Source organism: Phyllostomus discolor, chromosome 6, assembly GCF_004126475.2.
Source record: "Phyllostomus discolor isolate MPI-MPIP mPhyDis1 chromosome 6, mPhyDis1.pri.v3, whole genome shotgun sequence".
Taxonomy (NCBI): Eukaryota; Metazoa; Chordata; class Mammalia; order Chiroptera; family Phyllostomidae; genus Phyllostomus; species Phyllostomus discolor.
Window position 1 is genome coordinate 119,060,228 of NC_040908.2, and position 22,349 is coordinate 119,082,576.

The following is a 22,349-nucleotide window of genomic DNA, read 5'->3' on the forward strand; positions in this document are numbered from 1 at the left end:
GGTACATGCTGAGAACAAATTTGTAAACTAGAGAAACAAATTCCCTAAATTTATATAGTTTACATTCTCCAGTCTCATTCTGAGAAACCCAAATACTTTATTTTAGCTCATACAAAGTATTACAATTTCAACATCAGAAAGCATCCTGTCCAATAAGGGTTCATTATATAGTATTTCTATAAATGAAATACTAGAATGGTTTTGAGTTCAATTAGAAAATATGCTGTATATTACTGAAAAGGTTAAGAGAATTATAAAATAAAACAGTATGTAGTTTCAGCAATAAAATTTTTAAAAGAATCCAAAAAAATGAGGATAGTGTAAGAAGCCTCTGAGACAACATCAAGTGTTCCAATGTTCTCAACACAGGGGTACCAGAAAGAGAGGAGAGAGAACAAGAAATTGAAAAACTACTTGAAAAAAAGGATGACAGAAAATTTCCCTAACTTTGTGAAGGAAACAGAAATACAAGTCCAGGAAACGCAGAGTCCCAAACAAGATGAACCCATAAAGGCCCACACCAACACACATCATAATTAAAATGCAAAAGGTTAAAGACAAAGAGAGAATATTAAAAGCAGCAAGAAGAAGGCAGTTAGTTACCTACAAGGGAGCTCCCATAAGACTATAAGCTGGTTTCGCAACAGAAACTTTGCAGGCCAGAAGGGATTGGCAATAAGTAGTCAAAGTGATGAAAAGCAAGGACCTATAACCAAGATTGCTCTATAAATATACACACAAAGCTATCATTTAGAATTGATGGACCAATAAAGAACTGCTCAGGTGAATTCCACCAACTGATATTACCATATTTTGCAACATATAATGCACTTCTACATCCTATGTGCATTATACATGGGATTATCATGCCCATATTATATAATCACTACACCCATGTATATAATGCTCATCCCTAATTTCCCTCAAAATTTTGGGCAAAAAAGTGTGTATTATACAGAGCAAAATACAGTATATGAAATGTAAGAAGACAAAAAAGATTAAAAATATGGCAATAAATACATATATATCAACAGTCAAATCTAAAAAATAAAATAAACAAACAAGAAGAACAGAAACAGTCTCATAGCTGAAGAGAACATTTTGACAGTTGCCAGATGGGAGAGGGGTTGCAGGATGGGTGACAAAAGTGAAGGGATCCAGAAGTACAGATTGGCAGTTACAGAACAGTCACGGGGATGTAAAGTACAGCATAGGGAATACAGCCAATAATATTCCAATAACTATGTATGGTGTCAGGTGGGTGTGAGATTTATCAGGATGATCACTAAGTTATGTAATGTCTAATCACTATACACCTGAAACTAATATAATAATGAATGTCAACTGTAACTGAAAAATGATTTAAAAATGGAAAAAATAAAATAAAATATTACATACCCTTTGACTCAGAAATCACACTCCTAGGAATTTATTTCATATAAATTAAAACATCATAAATATAAGAATATGCACATATACAGATATATACTACAATACTGTGCATAGTGGCAAAACAAACAAATAAAAAACCCAAACCAGAGTAAATATAAATACCTATTAATAGAGTAATGGTTAAAAAATAACACCCCACTATGGACTATTATAAAATCATTAAAAGAGATTTGTACATGCAGTGTTGAAACAAACAAAAAAAGATGTAGAGTCATTTACGTAACATCCACTCCAATTTATAAAACAATTAAAATTCTTAACATATATACATATAATGTGTGTGTATATAATGGTCTCTATGGCATAGCCATAGAGACCATGGGAAAAATACAGACAGACATGCGTGAGTGAATGAGTGAACGGGAGTCAGGTGGACATGTGTTCTGTAACTGGGAGGTATCTCAGTTAATTCTGGCTGCTATAATAAAATGCCACAGACCGGGGGGCTCAGAAACAGAAATTTAGCTCTCACAGTTCTGGAGGCTGGGAAGTCTATGATCCAGGCACTACATGGTTGGTGTCAGACCAGGGCCTGCTTCCTGGTACACAGACAGCTGTCTTTTCCCTCTAACCTCACATGGCAGAATAACAGAGATCCCCCTGGACCCCTTTTATAATGACGGCTCTGCCCTCATGCCCTAATAATCTCCCAAAGGCCCATCTCCAAACACTGTCACACCAGGGAAGAGGTTTCTGCATATGGCTTTTGGGAGGACACAACCATTCAGTCTGTAGCTGGTGGCTTTGTTGGCAGGGTGGTGGCGGGACTGGTTAAAGGAAGAAGACAAACCAAAAAGTAGAAGTAGGGGGTGGCGGACGCACCTAAAATTACTCCAGTGCTTTGTTAAAATACTGTTTCTGTAAGGTGTATGTGTAAATGTGCATGTCCTTATGTATGTATGTAGAGAGAGCAAAAAAGAAGAGTAATAATAAAATATGTTATTATACATAAACATCAAATTTTATTACACCGAACTTAAATACCAAAATTTTTCATTTTAAATTTTGATTGAAAACCTTTCTAAAACTTATCACACTTCTAAAACTTATCCCTGCTTTCTTACATAAGCTCTAGTAATCACAAGCCTTGTGTTTTACTCATAATTTGACACCAATACGGTATAGTGGGAAAAAGCACGTGCACTCCCTGGCAGACCTTTGTGCAACCAGCTTTACCACTTATTCATCTGATGGTGCCAGGCAAGTCCTCTCGCCTTTCCAAGCCTCAGTCTCCTCATCTGTTATATGGAAATAGCATTAGTGAAAACTAACACAGTGTGCTCAATAAAAACAATTCTCATTATTAACTTCAGGAACTGTAACATGGAGACATGGTTGGGTAAAGGAGTAACTGTTTATACACAGAAGAGGTAAGCTGGCTGTGCTTTCTAACTTAATCGGTCTCTCTTTACAGCTGGAACATTTCTCCCCACCCTCCTTTTATGTGAAGTAGTGAGAGAGGGCTGCTTGCAAATTCAAACAGCAACTGCAAAGGTAGGACAGTAGCTAATATGATTTACCACCCAGTTATATTCTAGAATCAAAGAGTAAATCACAAACAGAGCAAACGATCCGCTTTCACTTCTTCTTGCTGTCAACGTATCTACCTTAACAGTAATCCTTTAATTCCCCTTCTAATTTATTAACACATTGTATGCGGGAAACGTATTTATACATTTTACGTTGACTGGTAGTAGAGCGTGCAATAAAAACTACTCGCAAACAATGTGTTAACAATGAGCACCCAGACACTGGTTTAAGAGCCTAGTCTCTACTATGAGCAGAGGAGTGTATGCGTTTTAGTACATAAATGTTGCGACATATTCTGCTTTCAGCTGGGTACTTAGCTATATTCTGTGTAACTGCAGTTGCTACTTCGGGAGAGATCATTAGGAGGGGAGATAACTCTCCCCACACCCAGAAGTTGGTTATCACATCCAAAATTTAAAGGTTGTAGACAGTTACACCCCTTATATATCTAATCTCATCTGTTTTCTAATATCATCCTAAGAATACTTTATCTGACATAAGCATTCCCTTTTAAAATTAAAATTTTATAGCAGAAAGTATTTTCTATTAAAGTGGGGGAAGCAATTTTCTTCCAGACAGACAGACCAGAAAAATCTATATCAGGAATAAAGTTAAAAGTCACAAAATCCTGAAATCTCATCAGATGTTACATGGAAGGCAGTGGCAGAAAAGAGAAGAGGCAGCTAAAGGTTCACAAATCTGATTGCATTTTTAACACTTTTTAGATGATGGCCTAGAATTTTTTTACAACTCCGGTCAAGATGGAGGCCTAGGTAAAAACACTTCACCTTCTTGCACAACCACAGAAAGACTTACAACTACACCTCAAAACAAATAACACCCAGAACTGTCAAAAAATCAAGCTGTATGAAAGTCCAACAACCAAGGGTTTAAAGAAGCCATACTCATCCAGATGGGTAGGAGGGGCAGAGACCGGCAGAGAGGCACAGGGACATGGCGTGGCACAGAGAGGTGGCGGCGGTGGAACCCATGTCCACTCACGGTGGGTAAAAATCAGGAGGGACACTTGGGAGCGAGTGATCCCAGCTCCAGGTCAGATCGCACAGCCCAGGGTGCCAGCGCCAGGAAGGAACTGCCATATTTTCAGAAGACTACACTTAATGGGCCTGCACAGACCCGAGCCTCTAGGATTTAGCACCAGGGCAGCAACTGGAAGGGTGTCGATTAACAGGGCAAATGCCAGGCAAACCTCCAGAAGTCAGGTAGTGGCACTGTCCTCTCCCCAAGCCCTACCCTCATACAGAGCCACAAAGTGGTAAGCAGGTTGCCCTGCCCTGGCATTTAGCTAAGGCTCTGCCCCAGACAATTTACAGGTGCCTTTTCTACAATAGGCCATGCTACTAAAATAGGGAGTCAAAGCAGCTCTACCTGATACACAGAAACAAACACAGGGAGGCTGCCAAGTTAAGACAAAAAAAAAAAATGGGCTAAATGAAAGAACAGAACAAACCCCCAGAAAAAGAACTAAATGAAATGGAGATAACCAACCTATAATAAAATGCAGAGTTCAAAACACTGGTGATCAGGATGCTCAAAGAACTCACTGAGTGCAGCAACAAAATAAAAAAAGACCCAGGAAAAAAAGAAAATTACACTAAATAAAATTTTAAAAATCTACAGGGAACCAACAGTAGCGGGAATGAAGCCAGGATTCAAACAGATGATTGGGAACATAAGGAAAAAATAAGCATTCAACAAGAACAGCAAGAAGAGAAAAGAATTTTAAAAAACAAAGATAGTATAAGGTGCCTTCGGGACATCTCCAAGCGTACCAACATCTGAATCATAGAAGGAGAAGAAGAAAAACAAGGAATTGAAAATTTACCGTGTTTGAAAAAATAATGAAAGAAAACTTTCCTAGTTTGATGAAAGAAACAGACATTTAAGTCCAAGAATCACAGAGTCCCACACAAGTCAGACCCAAAGAGAACCATGCCAAGGCACACCATAATTAAAATGACAAAGGTTAAAGATAAAGAGAGTCTTAAAAGCAGCAAGAGAAAAGTAAAGTTACCTACAAATGAGTTCTCATAAGACTGTCAGCTGATTTCTCGAAGGAAACTTTGCAGGCAAGAAGGGACTGGCAAGAATTATTCAAAGTCATGAAAAGCAAGGACCTACGTCCTAGAAATACTCTATCCAGAGAAGCTATCATTTAGAATGAAAGGGCAGATAAAGTGCTTCCCAAACAAGGTAAATCTAAAGGAGTTCATTGTCACCAAGCCATTATTACATGAAATGTTAAAGGGACTTACTTAAGAAAAAAAAGAAGAATATCAAAACTATGAACATTAAAATGGCAACAAATGCACAAGTATCAACAAATGAATCTGAAAAAAACCCAAAGTAAACAAGCAGAACAGGAACAGAATCACAGACATGGAGAGCATCTGGAGAAGTATCAGCTGGAAGGGGGAAGGAGAGAATGGGGGAAAAGGTGCAGGGATTAAGAAGCATAAATGGTAGGTACAAAATAGACAGGGGGAGGTTAAGAATAATATACGAAATGGAGAAGCCAAAGAACCTGTACGCACGACCCGTGGACATGAACTAAGGGGGGTGATTGCTGGAGGGAAGGTGGGTACCAGGCAGAGGTGGACTAAGGGGAAAAAACTGGGACAACTGTAATAGCGCAATCAATAACATATATTTTTTAAAAACTTCTTCGCAACTCTCATTTTGCCAGATGTAAACCAAAAGTCAGAGCATCAAAACCCTGGTTCTCTGTAACCTGAAAAACAGTTCAATTTGCAGATAATAAATACTTAATACATATGATATACATTGTGATGGGTGAATATGATGACTGATAACACAAGGATTCTAGCCTAAAGGAGAAGAGAGAATCAGACAATGAAGAACTAATCATAACAGTGGAAGAGCTCAATACATACTCGTTATTAATTGCACAGGTGGTGTAGGAGGACCTGATGTAAGGACACACAGTGTGAAAAATTATAAAGCAGTAAGAGGTACTGGTTGAGAACACAGGCTCCAGAGCTAGACTGTCTGGGTTTGAATACAGGCTAATACTAGTTGTGTGACCTTGAATAAGCAACTGAATTGCTTTCTGCCTCAATATCTTCATCTGTAAATAGGAACAGGGATAGTTTTTACCACAGGGTTGTAGTGAGAATTAAAAGGCTTAATTAATGTAAAGCACTTAGAATAATTCCTGGCACAAAGTAAATACTCAATAAAAAATAGCTATTAATTGCATGAAAGAAAAACTGGTAGTAGGGAGATTAGTTAGGAGGTCAGGAAATAGCCCAGGAAAATAGAGATGAGAACAAATACAAGTGTGCTCACTTGGGGTGCCTGAAATGCTGATAATACCACTAGACAAACAGCGGAGCAGGGATGGAGGCAAGGAAGAGGAAAATTAAGCGAATAAGCGTAGCTCTCAGCCTGTTAAGGCTGAGGTTCCCACAGAGCATGAAAGTATCAATATAAATGTCTAATGGTCATTGGGTGGGGGGGGGGACATCAAAAATCCAAAAAAGAGATAGGAACCAGAGACACGGATCTTAGGGTCATTAACATGGGATGCGCTGGCCATGGAAGCGGGCACTCGGGGAAAGGGACACAGAAGAGTCCTCGGACCCACAGACGAGGGCTCTGGGACCACAGTAGGCTCCACAGGAACTCCGACAAAACTGAGGGCTGTTGATAAGATAGAAAGAAGGGGGAGAATATACCCATATGAAATAACCCCCTCTTTCAAGAAGTTTTCAATGTCATTAGGCAGAAAGAACATACACACATTAAACAGCTTTTATCGTGACTGTTGAGGATTAATAAAAGCAACTCTAAAAGCAGAGGTAGTAGATATTAGAAGGGCAGGAAAGAAAAATCGCGAACGCAGGAAAAGCCGGTGGTGACATAAAAAGGAACACTGGCACAAAGGAGAAAGGCCATTCTAAGATGGGGGAAGCGAAGGGGAAGAGGAAAACTATTATTTATTGAATGTTAACTATATGCCAGTAACTGGAGTAGGATCTTTCAAGTATTTTGCTGCATATAATTGTCATAAAGTTCCTCTGAGACAAACATTATCCTCATTTCACAAGAGCAGTTTGAGGCGTACCAAAGTTAAGTTCCTTGCCCAAGGTCTTGCATCTAGTTATGGGCACATGACAATTTTACAGCTGGGTCCTCAGTGGAGGGCCCATAACTTCCCCACCATTCTTTCACTTACTAAAACTAACTAAAGTAGGATGAGTCAAAAGGGGGTGGAAATAATAAAAATTATACCAGAAGAAAAGCAGAACTGTTCTTATTTCTTATAATAGGGCTACCTTTTGAGGAAGCAGGAAAGGAAAAAATGGGTTTTTAAACATCAAAACCACTCTTTCAGTCTCAGAGAACAGGCAGGGTTACAGACACCTCCCTGCTATCAGCCATCCCCCGGGTCTATCCCCCACTGCTGTGCAGTCGGAATTCTAAACTGCACACCTGACCATGTCATCCTGCCCCCCCACCTTGAATCTTTCAACAACTCTCTATCACTGACAGGATAAAAAAAAATCAACAGAACCAAAAGGTAAAGCTATTTAATAAACCTAGAAACTCATTAACCTATTGTAGAAGGAATAATAGAAAAAGTTCTCACCTCAAAACTATGAAAATAAATTTCAAATGCCAGTTAAAGAGCAACATCGACACCTTGTGGTGAAGATAAAGCGGCTCTTAATTAAATGCCTGCTCACATGAAAACTAACCCTTAATCCAGCAATTTCTGTTAAAGAAGCAAAATTTTAATTATCATCATATACACTGAAAGCAAACTTAGAAAGAGCTGCTATTACTTTGACAGCTAAAATTAGCTTAAATTCTTAACTATTGGTGAAAAATATGAATAAAACATGAAGTCACTGTTTTCCTAGAAAATGGTACAACAGATCCATCTGAAGGAGTTTTAATGCCCTGGTCTTAGGTGCTCCAAAACTCTTGCCTTAGTCAAGATTCCCTATTTTCACCCTGGCCAGGTGGTCCAGTTGATTAGAGCATTGTCCCAATAGGCTAAGGTTGCAGGTTCGATCCTAGGTCAGGGCACATACAGGATGCAACCAATAAATGCATAAATAAGTGGAACAACAAATGGATATTTCTTTTTCTGTCTCTCCCCTCCTTTCTCTATCTCTCAAAAAAAAATCAATAAAAAATGTTTTAAGATTGTCTATTTTCCTGAGACATTCACACATAACAACACAGTGAAAGTTATTAACTAGAACACACACTTGAAAAACAGAACCAAGCAACCTGAAATCTAATCCTGATTCCAAAGGGCACCTAGAATTTTGTGGAGTTAAAAGTAATATTAAAGAATTCTGACTCTGACTCTGTGTGTTTTCACATAAAATTACAGATCAAGAAACAACAATTTCACAAACCAAGGAAAGCATCAGGAAAAGAAGTGTTTTTAAAATTATTCTCATCCAGGAACAGAGCTGCCTGATTTAAAGAGGGGAAAACTATGAACAAATCTGATGGGCATGAAACTGTTTCCCAGAAAGCACTTTACATATATCGGCAAGAACTGTGGGAAAAGAGCTTTTGATTGAGCAGAAAATGATGGTTACTCTTTATTAATGCCTGAGAGAATTTTCAGAGAAAGTTGCATTTTACTCATTAACTTGGACAAGCACAATCTGAACTTTCTAGTTTCAGAGTAACTCTCTGGGTTCTGGTAATTTGGTTGACAAACTTGATCTGGTTCAGAAAAGTATACCTGCGTTAGCAGCTATAAATGATTCACACAATGGTGAAGAGAAGGCCACTGTTAACAGGGCACTTCAAACTGTTGGCATGTCTGAGGAAACCAAAAGGGCCCCTAGGAATGAAACCCCTAAGAGACATATCATTGCAAGATCAATGGCACATAACTGAACAGCCACCACATTAACCTGATGATTTTGCATTTTGGAAGGGCTCTTACGATTTTCAGAAAATTTTCTCTGTCATCATGCTATGCGCATCTCATAACCACCAACCTAGGAAAGTAAGTTACTCTGTGAAAAGGATCTACAAAAGAAGCTTGTCTTAATACCAACCTCCAGCCTGGCTACTACTTGCTGTGTGCCCTCAGATAAATAAATCACTTAACACCTCTTGTTCAGCTTCTACACTGGCGTGTAAACACAAAAAGTTTCTAAGAGAATGAGATTATAAATGTGAAAATGCTTGTAAATTACATATATTTTTAACTTCACTGTTTCTACCTTTTAGAAGAATCAAAGAGGTTAAATGAATTGGATAAATCTGGGATAACTAAAGGCAGGGTCAGGTTAATCAAAGCATTCTCCCCTGTTGCTGCCCGATACCCACACTCCTCTTCGGCTCCCAGGCTCCCGTGTCACGACGGAGCTGCCGGTACGCCCTGAATCTCTCTTCCCCTAGTTTTTCATGATGCTGCCTTTCCCAACTCCTCTGCTCGCTGACCTTGATTCCTTTCTCTTTGAATTCTAATGATTTCTCTAATAAGATTGCAGAATCTCATACCTGAAAAATATCTTTAAAATAATAGTATTTATACTCTCATTTTACCGTGGAAAATAAGTCAAGAATATTAGTGGCTTACTCATATTTCAAACTATTTCTGTACACTCTTCTTTCCCATACTTAAAACTTAATGTAGTCCCAAAAATATAAGTTATATATTTTGACATATTCTGTTTTCTCTACCATCGATTACTAATCCTCTTCACTATGTTACATAGCCTAAGAATTCAAAGTGAAAATACCTCTCAGAGAAGACTCAAAAGTCATCAAATGTGTATGGCTATTTTAGTTGAAATCCTTGTCTCTTAAGAGCAATTTATACAGTCCATGTGACCAAACTCTCTATCATCATGTATAATAAAATTCAAGATTTGCAAAGGAAAGGCCATTTCATAATGTTTATAAAACAAATCACCATCCAATTGGAGAAGAGGCCAGCCGTCCTTCTGGACTCTTCCTCTAGTAGATACATAAAGGCTGTCTAATGGTCTGAAATTTATGATGTGTTATGTAAACATTAGAAAAATACTGCCAAAATCAAATTTCAATGAACCATCTGTGTGAGGAGGGTGAACATAGGTTGAGTGTCACTGTTAACTTTATTTTGAATTGCATTTATTTTGGTAACCTGCCTCTTGGGAAAATGTCTGAGATGATCTACCACACTGAAAATTAAAACCAAATTTTAAAATCTTTCAAAATTAAGCCCAGACATTATTAAAATACAGAGCTGACGCAGTTAAGCCTCTGAGCATGAGATTCGTGCAAAGCTCCTTTGCCTTGCCAAACATGATTCTTTTAAAAGATGAACAGCAGGTCAAAACTCTAAGCCACGTCTGGGGTATTGGGGGGCTTTTCTAATAATGCTGTAGTTGTTAAAGTTCCGATAAGTCTAAGTTTTGTACCTCTGCTGGCTGTGCTTTATAGTGTAGAACACCGGAAACGGCTCGTGTCCCTGTTTTAAGATCACTCTCTCCCACTGTCCAAAGAAAGGAAATGACTTTCCAAAGGCTTTGTGAAAGAGATACACTTAAATCACTGTAGCTACAAAATTTATGAAGCTCTCACTAAAAAATGCCAAGCCTGAATAACAGCGTCTAAAGCTCCCATACATTTCCTCACACTGAAATGTCACAAACTCAAAATGAGGAAGATTCTTTAGAAGATGCAGGAGGACTCTAAGAAGTTTCTTACCGCAACAAAGAGAAGACATCGTAAGAATTGCGCACACAGTTCTGATCCACCTGAAGAAGCATGTTCTTCTGAGAGCTTGAATAACCCTAAAAAATTAATTAACAAATTAATCAAACTGAAAAAGAATAAAATAGGTACACAATTAACCGTTTGTCTTTTTAAAATTATGATTTATAAAACACTTCAGTAAATTCAAATTGCTAAGAGATTAAAAAATACAACTTCCATATAGCTAAAGTTTAACATCTTAGTCAAGTGAACTCAAAATAAATTTCCTCTAGCATTTTCCTACAGAAACAATGTTTCACATTTTGTAGTGAACTTCCCACAGAAGCCCCATAAGTCTTCTTAACACGTGACTGAAGAAGAGTATTAATAATTATATTTCAAGTATGCCCAGCCATCACATGTAATGATTTTGTGGGGACAGGGCATTCCAAGTTCCAATTAGGAACACCAGAAACAAACACTTCTACTTAGTAGTACAAGGATGGTGACAGCAAGGGTATTTCTAGAGAGAACTTGGCGCAATCCGTAAGAGTAATAGAACAGGTATCTGCCATTGACAAAGGAAATAGTTTTTAAAAAAAAAGGACTCTGGACGTAGACCACCTGATTACAATGTAAGCCCTTAATACACCAGCTCTGTAGCCTTGAGCAAGGTATCAAGGCATTCTTAGTTTAACCTTGACTTCCTCATCTGTACTATGGAGAGGATATTATCTACTTCACAAATGGGTGTGGGAATCAAAAGACTAGTAAGCTAAATGTTTACATTTGAAAAGTAAAAGATATGTAATAAGCATTATGTAAATGTTGGCTATAATGCTAGTATTAAGAATTTTTTTAAATTATATTACTACAGATGTTAAAATGTTATTAACCCACGTTACCTCAAAAAAAGATAATTAGGAGAATATGATGAACAACCTTATGCTATCAAGTTTGACAACTGAGGTGAATTAGACAAACTGCTTGAGAAAAAGTACAGCCCTGGTAGGAGTGCTCAGGGGTTAGAGGGTCGCCCCAATATGCCAAGGCTGCAAATTTGATATCTAGTCAGGGCACATGCAAGAAGCAACCCGTGAATGCATAAATAAATGGAACAACAAACCTCTCTCTCTCTCCCTCTAAAAGCAATCAATAAAAATATAAATTAATAAAAAGAAAAATACAACATGCCAAAATTGATAATGAAACAATATCTGAATAACCCTATATCCACTGTTAAGTGAATAATTTGAAGAGCTGCCTACAGAAAAGTCTAGGTCCAGATGGTTTCACTGACAAATTCTACCAAGCATTAAGAAATAATACCAATTTAATACAAACTCGTTCATAAAATAGAGGAAAGGGAACAATTTTCAACTTATAAGACTGGCATTATTGATACTAAAACTTGCCAAAGATTTCTCTCTCTGTCTCTCTCAAACACACAATTACAGACCAATATCCCTCATGAACAGAGACACAAAAATCCTTGGCAAAATATTAGCAAATTGAACCACCAATATATTCTAAGAATAAAATAGTAACATATCATTATTGGCTGAATTTATTCTAGAAATGTAAAGTTGGTTTAGCATTTAAAAATCAATTCAATAAACATATGAAACAATCATTATAAATTTATCTTGATGGCCACATAATTATGAAGATGTAATCTGTGACAACAGTACCACAAAGGGGAACAGAGCTACACAGAAGAAAAGGTTTTATATAATATTAAAACTAAGTTGATATTAATTTGAACTAGATTGCTATATCATAAGATATTCGTGTAATCTCTAGGACTACCACTAAGAAAATAACTAAAAAATGCACAGTAAAGGAAATAAGAAAGGAATCAAAATGTTACATGAGAAAATGTGTAACACAAAAAAGGGTAGTGATGTCGAAAATGAGAAACAGAAAAGTGGCAGAACTCCCATATCTGTAATTGCATTAAGTGTAAGTGGATTAGACACTCCATTTAAAAGGCAGAGGTTGGCAGAATGAATTTTTTAAAGTGGTCCATTATATGCTATCTACAAGAGATGCACTGTAGAACCAAAAATACAAATAGGCTGAAAATGAAAGAATAAAGAAATATTCAGTGTAAGCACTAACCGAAAGAGAGCTAGAGCAGCTATACTAATATCAAACAAAAAGACTTTAAGATAAAATGTTATAAGACACAAAAAGAACATTATATAATTTTTTAAAAAGCCTCAAGAAGGTATAAATGATTATAAATATATATACACCTAAAATATAACAAAATATATTTAAAGCAAAAACTGTCAAAACTAAAGTGGGAAATACTTAAAGACATCAAAATCCCACTTTCAACAGTGGGAAGCACAGCCATACAGAGACACACAAGGAAACAGAAGACACGAACAATACTATAAATCAACTAGACCCAAGAGACACACATGAAACGTTCTATCCAACGACAGCCATATACACATTCTTCTCGAGTGCAAATCGAACATTCTCCAAGATAAACCATCTGTTCAGCCACAACACACATTTCCATAAATTTTTAAACATTGAAATCATACAACATATCTTCTCTGACCACAGTGGAATGAAAACTGGAAATCAGTAACAGAACACAGTTTAGAAAAAATCACCAACTGCAAAGTAAACAACACACTATTAAACAACCAGTGGGTCAAAAAACAAATCACAGGGTAAACTATTAAATACTTTGAGATGAATAAGAATGAAAACACAATGTGTCAAAACATATGGAGTGCAGTGTAAAATGTTCTCAGTAAAATTTATAGCTGCAAACATCTACATAAAAAAAAAAAGAAAGAAAAAGCTGAAATCAATACCCTAACCTTCTACCTTAAGGAACTAGAAAAAGAATAAACTAAACCTAAAACAAGAAAGAAGGATATACAGGGCAGAGATCCATGAAATAGAAAATACAAAAACAACAGAGAAAATCAACAAAACCAAAAGTTAGTTCTTTGGAAAGATCAACAGAATGGACAAACTTTAAGCTAGTCTGACCAAGGAAAAAAGAGAGAAGATTCAAATCACTAAAATCAGGAGTGAAAATGGCAACATTATCACCAACCTTACAGAAATAAAAAGTATTACATAAGAGCCTTATGTCCAATTGTATGCCTAACAAATCAGACAACCTAAATAAAATGGAAACTCCTAGGAACACCAAAATGGCTCAAGAAGAAACAGAGTCTTGGCGGGCCTACAAACCATCTTTTGAGTTTAGCTAAGCTACTCCATGGTACTGCTGCCTCAGAGTGGATTTGGCTTGGGCCCGCAGCCTGCAAGGACCTTAAACTGACAGTAGTCCCCTCGGGGAAGGACATCCATTGATAGAAATCCACAGAATTAGGAGCAAATGTAAGTTCCTTCGTGGCTCGTGATCAAACAGTATCCCCTGCTACCAGCACCTGCATGCCTTATGTGCCCCTTAAATAAAAATCCCCAAGGAGACTATCCAAAACCCTGCTCTTTTGGTTTGAATTGACCAATCCGGCCCTAACCCAAGAATCACAAATGAAGTGAGTGCACTCCACCCACAGACCCTAATAAAGGCATGCAACAAAGGGCTGCCTCTGCCTCCTGCCTCGACTTCCCCATGTGGCTCTTTGAGGCATGTCCTGTAATTCCTCTAGGACCTGTGGCTTTAATAAACTTCCCCATTTCAGTTTCTCTTGTAGCCTGTTGTTGCACCATGGCTCACCATCTGGCGCCCTGTGCTTCACTCAACAAATGTTAATTTAACAAAGTCATAATACAAGTTAAACAGGTTGACTCTGTAATCATAAAAATCCCAGCAGAGAAAAGACCAGAGCCCACATGATTTGACTGGTGACTTCTACCAATCATATTTAAAAAATAGTAACACCAGTCCTTCTCAAAGTCTGCCCTAAAATGGAAGAGAAATACTTTTTATTTCATTCTGTGAGGCCAGTATTACCCTAATACCAAAGCCAGACAATAATATTATAAGAAAATTATAGACCAATATCTCTTATGAATATAGATGCAAAAATCTTCAACAAAATACTAGCAAAGATAATTGAACAGAATATTAAAAGGTATGTAACATTTGGTCCAGCAATTCTACTTCTGGGTTTATACCAGAACAATGCAAAGATTCCAAGAGATATTTTTTCATACATGTTTATAGCAACATTATTCACACTAGTCAAGGGGGTAGAGGCAACCCAAGTGCCCATCAACAGAGGAATTGATAGATAAAATGGGTATATTCATACAATAGAATATTCTTTAGCCTTACAAAAGAAGAAAATTCTATGGATGACTCCTGGGGACATTATGTTAAGTAAAAGAAGCCAGTGACAGAAAGCAAGCTACTGTGTGATTCCACTTATATAAGTACCTGGTGGAGGCAAATTCACAGAAACAGTAGAAAGGTGAGCGCCAGGGGATTGGGGAAGGGGAACATGGGAACCCAGAGTTTAATGGGTAGAGAGTTTCAGTTTTATAAGATGATAAGAGTTCTGGAGATGGATGGTGATGATGCTTGCACAACAATGTGAACATACTTAATGCCACTAAACGGTACACTTAAAATGGTTAGGATGGTAAATATTATATAGTATGTACATTTTGCCACAATTAAAAATAATTTTTTGCCCTGACTGGTGTGGCTCAGTGGATTAAGCACCAGCCTGTGAACCAAAAGGTTGCTGGTTCAATTCCCAGTCAGGGCACACGACTGGGTTGCAGGCCAGCAGGTCCCCAGTAGGGAGCATGTGAGAGGCAACCACACATTGATGTTTCTGTCCCTCTCTTTCTCCCTCCCTTCTCCACTGTCTAAAAATAAATAAATAAAATCTTTTTAAAATGCTTTAAAAATAATTTTTAAAAGGGTTATACACCAGGAACAAGTGGAATTTATCCAAGGTATGTAAGGGTGGTTCAATAAACAACAATTAATCAATGTAATACACCAACTGGAGGATTCTTGCTTCCCTATTTCAAGACTTATTACAAAATAACAGTGATCAAAAGTGTGGCACTGGCATAAAGACAGATGCAAAGATAACTGGAATAGAACTGAGAATTCAGAAATTAACTCATATATCTATACTCAATTATTTTCAACAAAGGTACCAAGACTATTCAGTGGGGAAAGAATATTTTCAACAATGATGCTGAAACAAGTGGATAGCCTTTTGCAAAAGGTGAGTTCACCCTTAACACTGAATACAAAAACTACCTAAAAATAAATCAAAGGCTAATTGTAAGAGCTAAAAACATAAAATAATTAGAAGAAAACACAGGAGTACGTCTACATAATCTGGAGTTTGTCCATGGATTCTTAGATATAACACCAAAAGCATGAGCAACCAAAGAAATGACAGATAATTGAACTTCATCAAAATTAAAAACTTTTTGTGTAAAGAACACTATAAAGAAAGTGCAAAAACAGCCCACATTTGGGAGAAAATGTTTGCAAATCATGTATCTGATAGAAATCTAATATCCAGAACACATAAAGAACTCTGAAAACTCAACAACAATACAACAAACAACCCAATTTAAAAAGGGGCAAAGGCCGTGGCCAGTGTGGCTCAGGTGGTTGGAGTGCAGTCCCATAGACCAAAAGGTCGCGGGTTCAGTTCCTGGTCAGGGTACATGGCTGTGTGTTCGGTCCCCCAATCAGGTTTCTCTTTCACATCGTTGTTTTTCTCCCTCTCTCTTCCCCTCCCTTCTTCTCTCTCTCTCTCTAAAATCAATAAGCATGTCCTCAGGTGAGGATTAAAAACACAAAAGGGGGGAAAGGACTTAGAGACATTTCGCAAAAAAACATACACAAATAGTCAACAAGCACATGAAAAGATGTTCAACATCACTGGGGAAATGCAAATCAAAACCACGCACTACTTTACACTCACTAGAATGGGGGCATGGTGGGTGGATGGATAGAATTTTTAAATTAGGAAAAAAAAACAAAATAACTGTTAGCGAGGATTAGAACCAATATTGTACATTGTTCATTGCTGGGGATGTAAAATGCTCAGCCTCTGTAGAAAAAATGTTTGGCAATTCCTCAAAAAAAGTAAACAGGATTACTATATGGCCCAGCAATTCCACTCCTAGGTATATACCCAAAAAAACTGAAAACAGGTACTTAAATATTTGTACACAAATGTACAGAGCTGCACCGTTCAAAATAGCCAAAGGGTAAAAACAACCCAAATATTCATCAGTTAATGAAATGTGGCATATTCATACAATGAGATATTACTCAGCCATAAAAAGGAAACAAGTATTGACATGTTACAAGTGGATGCACCTCAAAAACATTCTGCTAAGTAAAAGGAGCCCAAAGCAAAAGGTTACATATTGTATGATTCCGTTCATATGCAATATTCAGAACAGGTAAATCTGCAGAAACAGAAGCAGAGGGGTGTTTGCCAGGGGCTAGGGAAGGCAAAACGGACAGTGAATATTTAATGGGTATGGGCGTTTCTTTTGGGGTGATAAAAATACTATGTAACTTGACAGGTAGTAGTTGCATAACATTATGAACATACCGATGTAACTAAATTGTACACTTTAAAATGGTTAACTTCATGTTATGCAAATTTCACCTAAATTTGTTTTAATAAAGAAAGATGGCTATGAAATAATGCACACAATGTGAGGGCAGATGCAGAGAAAGAGAACAGAGACAAGAGACAGATTAGTCCTATGAACCAGCTACAAAATCCAAAATAATAAAAGACACTACAAGTAGATTTAAGATTCTCAGGAGAAATGATTAATGACCTCCTACTTAACTTTTATGCAAAAAGCTGCCAAACATTTTTTCCCATCAAAAACTCATCTACGTCCATAACACACAACTAAAAGCAATACATTACAGCAGGGAAAGAGAGCTCAAATGAAAGGTTTTACTCCACTCTGCCTGTCGTGGAAGTGAAAAAAACCATTTAACTCCTCTAGGCTTCAGTTTCACTATAAAATGAGATGAGACTACTACTAATAAAAAATAATATTAAAATGACAGTAACAGACACAAGGGAAACATTTATGAGCATTTATAATATGCAAGGCAAGTGTTGTTTTCCATGTTAATTTTAATACTTAAATGCTATTATGTTGAAGGTTAACATACTTAATAGTCACACTACGATGTGGAAATAGATGCTATTATTATCCCCACTTTAAAGGTGAGGAAACTGAGCCACGAAGAGGATTAAGCAGAAGAGCCATGCAGTCTGGCTCCACAGCCCATGTTCTTAAAGACCACGCTGTACTTGATCTCCAAGACCTTTTCCGGTTCTAAAATTCTGGGTCCATGTACATTTAAGGCAACTTAAGGGCATTATTAAACCCTTCTGCTTCAGCCGCCACTTAGCAATTATCATTCTTGAAATGCGCTAAGAGCCTTGCTCTGAATGGCTTCTGGCTCCACCAGATGTGCAGTCCCCACAGACCCTGATGAAGGGCTGTAATGGAAAGACACGGCTCATTTGTATCTGGTTATCTGTGTGAGATACTGCCAAGTGCCCAAGAGCCCAGAGCAGATTTACATGTCACTCAGAGTTCTTCTGAAGCCAGGCCTACCCATTCTTTTTCACAGCAGGTCTGAGTGCGTGCCTATGAAACCGTTCGAGAAACCAGACATTCACATATCCAGTGAGCAGGGGCAATTCCAGGCAGACGATCACGTGTGTTTCTGTGTCAGCAGTCAACAAACTTTCCCAGGCCATGGCCAGGTAGTGAATATTTTAGGCTTTGCGAGCCACATGTCATCTCTGTCACATACTCTTTGTGTTCCCCTTTGACTTCTTTACAAACATAAAAACCATTCTTAGCTTGCTGGCCAGACAAAAACATATGGCCTGTAGTTTGCCTACCCCTATACTAAATTACTAAATGAGACATCTTTTTTCAAAATTTATTTATTGATTTTAAAGACAGAGAGGAAGGGAGGGAGAGAAACATTGATATGAGAAACATTGACCAGTTGCCTCCCATACACGCCCCAACAGGGGACTGAACCCACAACCTAGGCATGTGCCCTGACCAGGAATCGAACCCTTCTGTCCACAGAACAGTGTTCCAGCCAACTGAGTCACGCAACCAGGGCACCTTTGAAAACGTGTTACTGTACATTTTGAGTTTTTAATTGCTATGGAAGTCATAAGACTGTTCTTAATTTTATTAAAACTATAAAAATTGTACTGAAGTAATCCAGTTGACAGGATAAAGCAAACAGTGTTATACATTTATATATATGTATAACATATATAAGCAAACAGTATTAAAACATTTTAGTGTTTACTAAACACCTAATACACAGAGTATATTAGTATACTCTGTCTTATATTAGTATACTCTGCGTATTACAAGCTAGTATAAAAGTATACAAGCCCGTATACTATAAAGTACACAGCCCAGTTAAGTTTCCAAGTGTAGTAAAAATGCAAAGGTGCCATAAGAAAGGTTAAAAATAAAAGCTACAGGAGTCCTAATATGGTAATGGTTCCATCTAGTAGAAGTAAGAACAACAAAGATCACAACCAGTGGCAGTATTTGGGATACACTGAGACATGCTAATGAGCTGAAGGGCAGTGAATCAAAGTCCCATACAGACCGAATACCTTTGGCCAAAGCATGACAATAGGAGAACACAAACTGTATTTAAAGAAAATTAAATAGTGGTGCAATTTGTTCAACATCAGTGATATGAAAATTACCTGGAACCCTGAAGAGGGAAACCGTGGGAGATAGAACTGAAAAATTAGGTTAAGCCTTGGCCATGTACCTCAGTAGGTTAGAGCATCATCCCAATACACCAAGGTTGCAGGTTCAAGCCCTGGTCAGGGCACATATAGGAAGCAACAAGGAATGCAGGGATAAATGGAATAACAAATTCTCTCCCTCTCTCTCTCTGATTCTCTCTCTCTCTCTCTCTCAAAAATCAATAAATAAAAACAATTAGGTTGCGAGGACCAGGCTCAGAAACCCTTGGGTACCATGCTAAAAACCCAAGACAACCTTTGGTGAATAAGGACTCATGAAAGTTTTCTGACAGTGTTAATGATCAGACCTACATTTAAGGAAGGTTACTCTGGTAATAACAAATATAAATTGGAGAAGGCAGAATGTCCAAAGACCAGTTAGGAGGCTATTCTAAAAATCCACACTAACTAGGGGTAATGTAAGCTCCAACTATGAAAACAGAGAGAGGAAGTGAAGATGGAAACAGAGCTAGAACCACAAGAACTGCACCACCAATCACCAACTGAACTTAGGCTGCTGGAGAGAAGGAGACCAGGTCAGAGACTTGTGCACATCGAGCAGACAATGAGAAGTTACTCCAGACAACCGAAATGAAAGTGTGCTTTAGGAAGACTGATTAGGCAGTGGTGAGTATGGCAGAGTGGATACAAAGAGACCGGAGTCCATGGGCCAGCCAGGAAACTAATGCAGTAATCGGCCCTCTAGGGATGCCGGTCTGAGCTTGGATTATGGCAGTGGAGATGGAAAAGTGGCCACGGATATAAGTTATTTCAAAGAAGGACTCAAAAGAGTCTAGCGACTGAATCGAGCGGATAAAAGAAATCAATCAAATCTAACTATATGATTTGAGACCTGGATAAATGGGAAAACAGTTCATAAAGATGTGGAAAATTGGAAGGGAAAGCAAACCTGGAGAGAAAAATAGAGTTCCATTTTAAGTATAATAATTTACAAATGACAGGTGTCTATGCAGAAATGGTCAAAACAACTTTCAAAAAGAGAACTAGAATTTTGAGTAACAAGCCATACAACTAATGACAACCCAGTAACCTATCCCAATAGAATTTTTAATGATCTGCTGCTACAGAAGCTTCAACCACCAAATAGTTATTAAATCATTACTATATGCTAGGCACAGTACTAAGCACTAGGGATAAACTACACAGTTTACATTCTAATAAAAAAGAGAGATGAGCAGATGGGCCGTCAGAATGTAACAGGATAAGGGTCAGTCATGAGGAAAATGAAATGCAAAGTGCTGTGAAGAGCGAGAGGAGTATCCAAACTGGACTTAGGGGGTATTCTCAGAAAGCCACTCTATGGAAATGCGATCTAAGCTAAAACTGAGATGGGTCAGTTTTAGCATAAGGAAGTATTGTGGGTGGGGTACTTAGAAATCAGGCACCAGATCACACCAGCAAGACCTTATCAGCCATTCCTTAATTACTCAGAAATGATCTGAATAAAGGGACAGGACCAGCATTTTAGAAAGATAAACCTGGCTATCAAGAACCAGGAAAGAAGTAATATTTACCAAGCATCATCAGAAGTGATTCAAAGAAGGGATTATTTTTCCTTTTTGTTGAATTTACTGGGGTGACACTGGTAAACAGAATTACACAGGTTTCCGGTGCACAGTTCTACCACACATCATCGTACACTGTGTTGTGTGTTCACCACCCCAAGTCAAGTCTCCGCCCATCCCCATTCACTCCCCCATCCCCTGCTTCACTTCTCCAACCTGCTTCCCCCCAGCAATCACCACTCTTGCCTGTGTCCAAGAGTTTTTTCTTTACTTAAAAAATTTTTTGCTGAATTCCTCCACCCCATGGGGTACAGGGAGGGGGGGGGCGTGCGGCATGTACCTAGCTACTTGCCCATGAAGAAGTGGTTGTTAAAAAGAGGGAGGGGTCCAGGACGACTTCCTGTTCTCACTTGAGAAAGTGGATGGATAGCAGTATGTTCACTGAATTAAGGAACACAACAGAAAGAAGGGTTTTTGAAAGGGAGGGGAATTGAGCTCAGTCTGGGAGCTCCAGAGTATTGTGACTCTGAAACATCCCAGCAGTTTGACACAAGTCTGGACATACGGAAACACAGACCGCAGACTGCAGACCGGGAGGAGCCTGAATCATCCAGATACAACACTAATGAGAAGACAAAAGGCCCAAGTGGAAGCCTAAGGACAGTCATTTAAGGGCTCCACTGAAAGCCTCCCCTAGCAGACCTGTCAGTCTTCTATATGTTATTCTTAAAACTGTAAGTAAGCTTTGTAAACAGTCCTTCTACTAACTTAAGTAGACTCAGAAATTACGATAGGCAAGAAAAAAACAATGGCTCATTCTACTACTTGAACACATTTTCAAATGCAATGCATATACTTTTTTAAAGCATAGTATTTATTTGTACAACTAGTCCTAAAATAGCTACCTGATGAATCAATAGACAGCCTGTGTTCCTATGTGTATATGTTTATCTGAACATTAATAGACTTTTAAGTGCCAGCCAAGTTAAAACTGAGGAAAATTGTGCAAGTATCTCTGTCAGGCACCTTCCAGCCTTGGACACCCTCTGCCTCTGCTCTGTGACGAAGCCCAGATGCTGAGCTGTTAAGGAGGAGAGGCAAGACCTCTTCTCAGACGCTGCACTGGAGCTAAAAATGTACATTCCCCCTGATTTGGTCTAAGGCTTGAGACAACAGAAGATGTTTTCCTCTCCTTCAATATAGTGAGAAACAATGAGAAGAACAGTGTTAGAATAATGAGAAGCAAAGGTATATAGATCCTGAAAACAAAACCAATTCCTTTTAATTTTTAATTCCAATCAACAGAGATAAATAGATTCTTGTTCATACACCAGTGTTTAAAACAACCCTCAAAAAAGAAACACAATCATAGTCA

At 38.0% G+C, this 22,349-nt stretch overlaps 1 protein-coding gene across 2 annotated transcripts in view; it reads right to left on the bottom strand.

The window, feature by feature from the left end:
• UVRAG (UV radiation resistance associated) overlaps nt 1–22,349 on the bottom strand; it is a 297,199-nt gene that overhangs the window by 204,301 nt on the left and 70,549 nt on the right. For both annotated transcript variants that reach the window (XM_028515809.2, XM_028515810.2), the window contains one exon: nt 10,699–10,784. In XM_028515809.2, coding sequence (XP_028371610.1) covers nt 10,699–10,784 — 86 coding nt within the window. The remainder of the gene's footprint in view (nt 1–10,698; nt 10,785–22,349) is intronic.